We start from the raw sequence: 8,627 nt of genomic DNA, 5'->3' as shown, positions 1-8,627 counted from the left end.
TTAGTACACCCTCTTTCCTGTGGTTCAGTAGGTGGAATTGCGATTTATTTTTAAACTGAAATACTGTGACAGATCCCTATTTACAGTTCTGGATGCCTGACAGTAACATTTCATTTTATAGCCTTAGAGCTGAGCAGATGTAAAAAATGAAATATTAAGCAAACTGACCACCAATTTGCCTAAATTTTTAAGGTACGAGACATTTCACAATAGGGACTCCCTACTGTCACTGACACTGCGAAGCAAGACAGAAGAAAAGCTACATGGCTGGAGAAGAACAAGGTAGTGTACAACACAGCAAGGTGAAGCAGAGTTGAGTGAGAATGAGACAGCACAGGTCCAGTGAGGTGGAAAGTCTCTGAATGAAACACCGTGTGTCTAAGCAGAACATTCAGGCAGGAAAGAAAACCCTAGCTCTGTCCCATTTAGTAGCCAAATCAATTGCCTGCAACATCGCAAGCGAGTAGGCAAGTTGAAGTTTGGTGTTTCGGGGTCCTCATATCTGTTCTTAGTCCATTGGTGTTTCAGAGCAATTTTAACTATTGTAAAACCAAAGTCTTGGGCTGGTGAAAGCAAAGCTCGTGTCCAGGTTCAGACCCCCATTTGTTTCGAATCACAAATCTGACGCAGCTGGTTTGCGCTATGCATTTTCTCTCCTTAGCAACTGTTCTTGACACTGTCAAGGAGAGACCCACCAATGCCTCCCAGGTACACACAGAGCACAGCAGAAATCTAGGCGGGCACCTGAATCTTCCAAGGGTGCCTCTACTTTCAAAAACACACCTGTAGGAGACTAAACAGCAAGGCAGACCCTGAGGCTGGGAAAATACAGCTGAGCCATGCTCTCACCCAGATACCTCTCATAAATACATTCCTACTCTTGTATTCGTCCTGCATCTCAGAAATCAAATTCCTTTTTGGACAGCATATCAGTGCTCTGAGTTGTCCTGTCCAGAAAAAATCCTCCTTCTTTACATTCCTAAGTCATTGGGAATTTCACACCGCTCTTTGTGAGGCCTGCAAAACATCTGTCTTTAAAACAAAGCCCTGGATGCAGTTACCAGGTCCTTGGCCTCCTCTGTTGCCAGGATAATTTGGAAGCTGCGTTCCCCTGAGGAACCTGCCTGAAAAACCAAAATCAGGGTCGGTTTGCTTGCCAGGTTCCAGCAATATCAGAGGATATGTACATGAGCCCTTGCTGCATACTCCCAAAGCTCATCTCATCACCACCTCCCCGTGCTGACGTCTGCCAGGGCACCCTGGCAGAACAACCTGCAAGTTCCAGGCAGGAACAGACAAATGTATTTGAAGATGCAGAGCCTATTTTCATGTATTATAAGAAATCCCTTGTCTGCAGCTGCTTCCTTCATGTTGTATTTTCATTTCAGCTGGTATCATTTCCATTTTATAGCTTCATAGTTGAATACATTTAGTTAAATCTTTACTAACAGGCCTTGCTTCTATTTCTAGTTACCCTCCAGAAACGTGTTAGGGAGCTGCAGCCAAAAAAAGCCCATACATGAATCTCAAAGCCAGATCTAATTTATAGGGTTGATTCCATCTCTACAGGAAATCAAACCCAGGCACTAGATGTAGAGCCAGGTTTTGAACACCCAGATCCAGAGTCTTTAGATCCAGTTTTACCTCTCCATAACAGGCTCGCTGGAAAGGTTGTGTTCAGGAAATGTTGGTTAGTTTGTGTTCCTCTCCTGTTACACCAATTCCCAGAGCTCTCTCCCAGGATCTCAACTCAGTTTCGGATGCTATGCACTACACTAAATATTACAGCTTTCTCTTCCAAAACAATTAAGGCTTATGATTGCCTTGCTGATCAGGAACAGCAGGAGCCACCTCTGCTGGAAAAAATCCACCTTTCAACCGTAATTATTCATATCCAATTACACTGCCAAATGAGGTCCAAACAAACAGGGTTCTTCTGCGGTAGATGCTGTCAAGTCAGAGGAAAGGGTGGGCTTCTCTGTCATCCCAACCATGCAAAACCACTCATTTTCTTTCTCTCAAAACATGCACACACAGTTCCTGCAGGAACAGAGGGAGAGGCTTCCTCAATGACTTTTAAAAAAAGAGAGTAAGAAGGATTAATACAGCCTGAGAAGAAATGATAGTAAGACTAGGGATGGATACCTATCCCACAGTACCTTACTAATGGAATTTGGAGTCTGTGGTGTCTCATCCTTCAGCGCCGACGGGCTGTTTCCTTCCACATCTTTTCCTGCAACAAATAAATGTGATTCAGAAACAGATAAATTCTGTGCAAAACCATGGCTACTCATGGCCTTAGAAGGTCTACTGCTAACAGCAAGCAAGAGAAGCTGTCATAAGCAGGAGCAGGCACACCAGGATCACAGCAGAGCTTGATAGAGCCTGGATCCACATACTTGGGCTATGCAACAAGTACTGCTTAAAAGTTGGGTCTGAAAACACAGTGGTGAACCAACATGGTGGTTGCAAAGCCCAGCATACGAAGGCTGGAAAAAAACAGAAATAAAATTGCTAATGCATCCTTAATCAACTCCCTTCTGTGTCTGCATTATGATGCAGTCTTTAATTACATTACCACAGTCTGTTCTTTTCTTACATACCCCATGCCTCATTCAATGCAAATAATAAATGGAATTCAGTTAATAAGCAGCCATTCAATACATTATCCTCCTTGATCAGTATCTGGCAGCCATACACAGATGCACTTGATAGCACACTTTGTTTGACAAATAGTAACCACGATCACAACATGTTACAGAAGACAGAACAGAATCTAGACATAATTAGTAAATCAAAATTAAAAAAAAAACCACTGCAGAAGATCAATGTCTTCTGACCAAGTTATTTGTCAAGAAACATTTTCAATTAACAAATAGTATTTATGAACACTACGACATTTTCCCACCATCGCAGAGATGTATTTCCACTACCCAAATACACTAAACTTGCAGTACCTTATACACATTATATACTAGTATGAGTGTGTGTAGTCCTAGTCCAAGCCATAAAATGTAACGATAAAGTCTGTTCTTTTTGCCAACTGTAATTACGTCCTTACAGTAAAAGAAAGCATAGAGTGTCTATTAAAAAAAGCCAAAAAATAGCATCTGATGACACCAGCTTTTTAGTGCCAAGACAGCCGTTTTTATTCAATGGCAATGTAGCTTTCTTCTCAAAACTGTTAGCAATCAGAGCTTCAGAATACTGGATGCAGTAACAAACCACCAAGACAGTGAAATATAATCCATTTGTAGCACACTGCAAACATGGGAACTGTTAAAAATGTTTTAAAACATTGTGTGGGCCAGTCTTGGAAACACCACCAAATCCAAAACCAGGAAGGGAAAATCCTCCTGAAGTCAGATGAAGTTCTCACAGATGTGTCAGAAGCCATCAACAACTTCTGGAGTTTTCAGAGCAGCCATTTAAGAAGCCAAGCACCATTAGAAAAGTCAGCCACAGAAGCTTACTAAAAAATAAATATCCTCATGGCCTTGTTGTGCACTTCCATCTTGGGACATGTGAGAGAGTAAGCACATCCCATTATAACCAGAACTGGAACTGTGCTACAGGATTTCACTGGTAAAGACACAGGACTTTTTTTCCCTCTTTACAGGCATTAACAGGCCTTGCTGTTTAATAATAATTTGGTGTATCAACTCTTAAATTTAAGAAAAGGCTTTGTAGGACAACTGTTTGTAGGTGCTCAACTTTCCGAATGGTGACTAAGGCTGGTGGGGGTTTCAAACGTGTTTCTCGCCCTGTGGCATAGTGCTGGGCTGTGCCACATGCATGCAGCCATGCTGACACAGAAAGCAAACACTTCCAAGCCTGGGAGAAGAGGGACAGCGCGTGCATTGTTCACGTGGGGAACCGAAGCGGAGGAAGGAGCTATGCAGTCACATAGGAAGGCGGTGCGACAACAGGGAACCTGTATCTTAACCTAGTTTCTTAACTGTCACTCCTCCCTTTGAAACACTGAGCCCTAGATAACGCACTCGGAAACCTGATGTCCACAGGCAGGAGAAAATCCCAAGTGGACGGATATTTGACAATCACCTCGTGCTACCATGACAAGTGGGATGGCCGTAAGCACTGCTGTGCATGGATTAGGACCCGTATCTCCATACTTTTTCTTTCTCTGATAGCACTCTCTGTAGACTCCACTCTCCCTAACAGAGGCAGAGGAGGTTGGAATAAACTCACAAAGCCGTGTAGCTGCTGCAGTTGTTTCCCATGAAGAGTTTTTTTCTGAGCATGTATGGGAAAGTAACATATGGTCTAAATGTTCAAGTAAAGTTAATGGGAATCAGCTGCTACCTGCTCCGAGGGAACGACATCTATTACCATAATAAAATTCACATCCATTCTTTATTATGTCTCATTTCTTAAAGTTTAAATCCAAGCTGGTATCCATACAAAAAGCCCGGACATGAGAGATTTCTGCCTTCTTTCAGTAATACAGTTAAAAGAGTTTGCACCTGAACAATGAGATTTTCGCTGTTCCTGAGGTTCTGGACCATCCTGCTCACAGAGTATTACGAAAAATGGGAACATGCAACTGTTCACTCTTACCATATAATTTACAAGGATTTGTGAGATATGTTTATGGAGCAGAATATACTGGTTTCTTACACCAAATTTGTTAAGCCTATTGGCACTTGTGAGGGAAAGGCTGTTTTTTGGAGGAGAGCTATCTTTGCTGCCTGTCCCAAGCAGACGACAGCCAGCCCTTGTTTAGAAAGCAAACTTCATTGAAATGATGTCCAAATTTCTCAGAAATCCACTCATATGCACAGAAGCCCAAAAGCGAGAGTCCCACCCAGAGCACAAGAGACACAGCCTCCTCAAGAAAATAAATAGGAAACCACACATAAACATAAAAAAAGCTAAATATTAACTGGCTATAGAAGCTGAAGTTCTTATCTCCCTGATCAAGAAAACATAATGCCCACAACAGAAAAAGAGCTGAATCTCTCTGACTTAAAGTGCTGGCTGCTAGCAGGGCATGCACAGAAGGGTCCTCCATAAAGCCCAAACATTTTGCACCAAATAATGAAAAAGATTTGGGGAAGGTGCTTGTGGAAATGACCTTCACCACATTGTGAAGAAAACTGCCAACAGTCTTGCGGTGACAGAGTTGAATTACCGATACCTTCTTTTTTCCCATTACTGTCATGCACAGGAAAAATAAGTATTTAGTTCCTTTCCAGAACAGTAACTGTTCATTTTCTTTGGTTTTCTGCTGGGCATTGATCCTACAGGGGCATTTGCATTTCCGCTTTATAAAGAATGATACAGCAAGCATGACTGATCAATGGTAACGGGAAGCAAAATTACTGGGTTATTGAGGAATTCAGGATTAGCTCCACACAGCATGAACTATTATCTTACAGGCTTTCTGATAAAGTATCTGGATAACTACAAAAGGAATACGGGCTCTGATGCGTGGCAAAACTATTGTGAATAAAACCCATTACTGCTGTAAAAATCAGCCACATGGCCCGATGTGTGCGCCAGACTGAAATTTAGTTCCATGAAAGTGCATCTCTTAGGATGCAGGTAAGCTAATCTAAATTTTTATTTAAAGATACTGCGTGATCTCACAGTCCAGTCAAAAAGGGAGATTCTCTAGAAGTTCTTTTAGCTACTCCCCCAATAAATTTCCTGCCCTCTGAAAGAGAAAATAGAGAAAGATTCTCTCTCCTTATTGCTAAGTGAAAGACAGACGTGGGCAAGGAACATGAATTCATGTCTCTCCAGTTTGTGAACTTCCTAGAAAAAGAAAAGGGCTTCTTCATTAGCATTTTTGTATGCAAGCAAGAGGCAAAAAGTCCGAAGTGTTATTTCAGATATTACTCTCTGCATTTCCCATATGTTTCCTTTAAAAAAGAAATCCTCTCACTGAACTGAATCTTCATAGCGTAGCTTGCCTGAGGTATAAAGTCTGTCACTCGCTTCTCACTGAATTATTTACTTGCACACCTCCTTTGTTGGAGGGCTAATCCTAGGTGTTGGTGCTGTGAGACCTGCAGTTCCAGCCACCTCACCACCCACCAAACTCCTGGCAGGAAATCACGGGGCTTTGTTGCCCATGCTGCCCACAGCACCCACTCAACACGATCAGCCCAGTGCCCTTGCAAAGAAAATCTACTGGGATCAGGCAGCAAAAGACAGACCACTGGAAGAGCCTCAAGAACTGAAAACTCACATAAAACAACAAGGAAAATGGGGGACAGAGAAATATTAGATGCAGCTTATGGACATAGACCTGCAGCTTATCTATGGTGATAGCAGCATCCTTCAGAGGGAAGGGAGGAGGTGGGAGGAAGCACTCGCGGCTCAGAGGAAAAGAAGACAGAAGCAGCAGCAAAGGAGTGAAAGGAGAGCCCGCCATGGAAAACGGCAACTGAACGTGAAGAATGACAGTTACTTCTTATGGGAAATGTGAGGAAAACAAAGACACAAGGCAGCTCTGTGGGGACCAGGAAAGAAATGAAAGGAGTAAAAAAAATATGTAAGGATAGACAAAACCCCAGACTCTCTGCAAGAAATCCCCTGGCTGAAGCAGTAACTTCTATTTGTTTAAAAGGAATATTCTCTCCTTTACAAACTCTCTGGCCTATGCTCTTTCTTTGCGATATAGAGGGCTACCGCCCTCGCTGATGCCAGTGCTGGAGGTTACTCAGGAGAACTGTGCAGCAGAACAAAAGCTCTAGCATGGCTCAAGACGCTCGTTCTGCTGAGCCCAGCAAAGACTGGTCCAGCTGCCAGCGGGGATCAAGGAGAAACAAGTGATGAGGGAAACTGAGGAAGAAACAAACTCTTTCAGCTGCTACCTCCTCCATGCTGAAACCTCCAACTTTCCCTGGTTTCTGAAAGATCACAGCACTGAAATGCCTCTGCGAGGAAGTCAGTAACTTTAGCACTGAAAATGCTGGTAAGAACTGAAGAATGGGCAAACTCAAAGCTATGGCTCTCCATCTCCCCAAAGCAAGGGGAAATGACTACAGCCTTAAAAATCAGCTCTTCAGCTCCCAAGGACAGCAGAAGTAAAACAGCTATTTACCTACCACACTTTGTACGGACTGTACTTATGGGCAGCTAGCTGTTCAGAGGTCCCTACAGGTTGGAAATGTATGAGATTTTAGGTGTCCCATTTTAAGTTGTTTTCAATTTGGTTACCAAAAGGTTGTTGAAGCTTCCAGCGGACCCAGTGACAGCCAGGATTAGTCAGCACTGCTGAAGCTTGCCTTGAAGCAGACACCCACAAACAGAAATACCTGCGAAAACGGAGGCCCTCGAAACCTTTGCACTTAGAGGCAACTAGCTCAGGAAACCCAGACCTTGTTTTGCTCTACATCTGCAAAGCCCAGAGAGTCTGTCGGGTGTTACATCTATATGAACGCTGAAACCTTTTGACAGATGCTATGCTCTTTCTCTAGATACCAGTGTTTTGAGAGCTCACGAAGGTGCTGTGAGGTTTGATTATTTGGCACTGACATGGCAGCTGCAAATGACAGCTCTACAAACTTGCGACTGTTCCCTGAAGCACTTGTTTACAGACTGGAACGGAAACATTGTTTGCAGACTGCAATCAAGGAACCACTTGAATGTTTATTGTGAGCAACAAATTCTGAAACAATAAAATGATCTCTATTTCCTTCAATAAGGGTGCTAGGAAATTCAAAGCAAAAAAGATGTAAAGAGAACGCTTAAAGCCAGTCTGCCATTCACTGCAACGTGTCAAGATTCCTGGAACTTGTAGTGCTTGTAGATATTTACAGAACATTAACAACAGAAAGTTTGCTCTTGTAATATTTATCCTGGGCGCTGAATCTGAACAGGGAAACCTGCCATTAAACGTCTGCAAATGGGGCCAGTAAATCTGAAACGAGTCCAATGCTTAGGGTGAAACACATCAAGTGCCTCAAAGTGGAAGCGCCCAAAAACATTACTCGTTTTTGAAATGTGAGGCCATGCAGTGTTCAAATGGTTACGAACCCCCACTCTGATGCCCTCTATTCCCACTTAAAGCCACGGCGATGAAAGGCAATAGCACCATGACAGCAGCACTGTCTAGGATCCAGTAATACCTGTGTTGCAACAGCTTCTCTCTCTCTGTCACATTAACTTGTTTCTCTTTGTTTCCTGGCAGCATGCTAAAATATCTACTTGCACTCAAGCACCTGAGACACTCTACTTTCTGCCCTGACACACCAGAAACCAACCTGGGCTGAGTGGGTAGATGTCATTGTCGGCCCCGAAGAACAGATTGCGTGTCAGCTTCCGAGGATCGACCTTCTGAGGGGTAGACGAGGCCGGACAGAGGGAGAACCTGCGACGAAGAAAGTTCTCCTCCTTCATGGCATGAGCTGTGGGGGTTTTCTGAAAAGGAAAGATAGAAATAACAGTTCATTGCAAGACACAGGAAATTAAGGTTTCGCACCCAGATGACTCTGCTGCTTCAAAGCCACCTAATCCTATGTAGTGTGCCAGATCTTTTTATAGACTGCCAGAAGGCTATGCAGAAAAAAAAAGTGATATTAGTTTGAAGCTACGATTACTGATTTGCTGACTCTCAGTATTTGCAAACTGCAGGGAAGCAGGACACCGCTCCTTTG

The 8,627-nt window shown here is 43.2% G+C and overlaps 1 protein-coding gene across 2 annotated transcripts in view; it reads right to left on the bottom strand.

Moving 5' to 3' along the window:
- The window catches only part of OSBPL5 (oxysterol binding protein like 5), a 63,881-nt gene extending 55,511 nt beyond the window's left edge, over positions 1-8,370 (bottom strand). For both annotated transcript variants that reach the window (XM_009635447.2, XM_035890984.1), the window contains exons 1-3: positions 8,235-8,370; positions 2,155-2,233; positions 1,450-1,453 (exon numbers count right to left, since the gene is read on the bottom strand). In XM_009635447.2, the coding sequence (XP_009633742.1) occupies positions 1,450-1,453; positions 2,155-2,233; positions 8,235-8,370 (219 nt within the window). The remainder of the gene's footprint in view (positions 1-1,449; positions 1,454-2,154; positions 2,234-8,234) is intronic.
- Positions 8,371-8,627: the final 257 nt, after the last annotated feature.

This window comes from Egretta garzetta, unplaced genomic scaffold (assembly GCF_000687185.1).
Source record: "Egretta garzetta isolate BGI_Z169 unplaced genomic scaffold, ASM68718v1 scaffold133, whole genome shotgun sequence".
Classification (NCBI taxonomy): domain Eukaryota; kingdom Metazoa; phylum Chordata; class Aves; order Pelecaniformes; family Ardeidae; genus Egretta; species Egretta garzetta.
The sequence above is the reverse complement of the archived record's forward strand: the minus strand, read 5'-3'. Positions and strand labels throughout refer to the sequence as shown.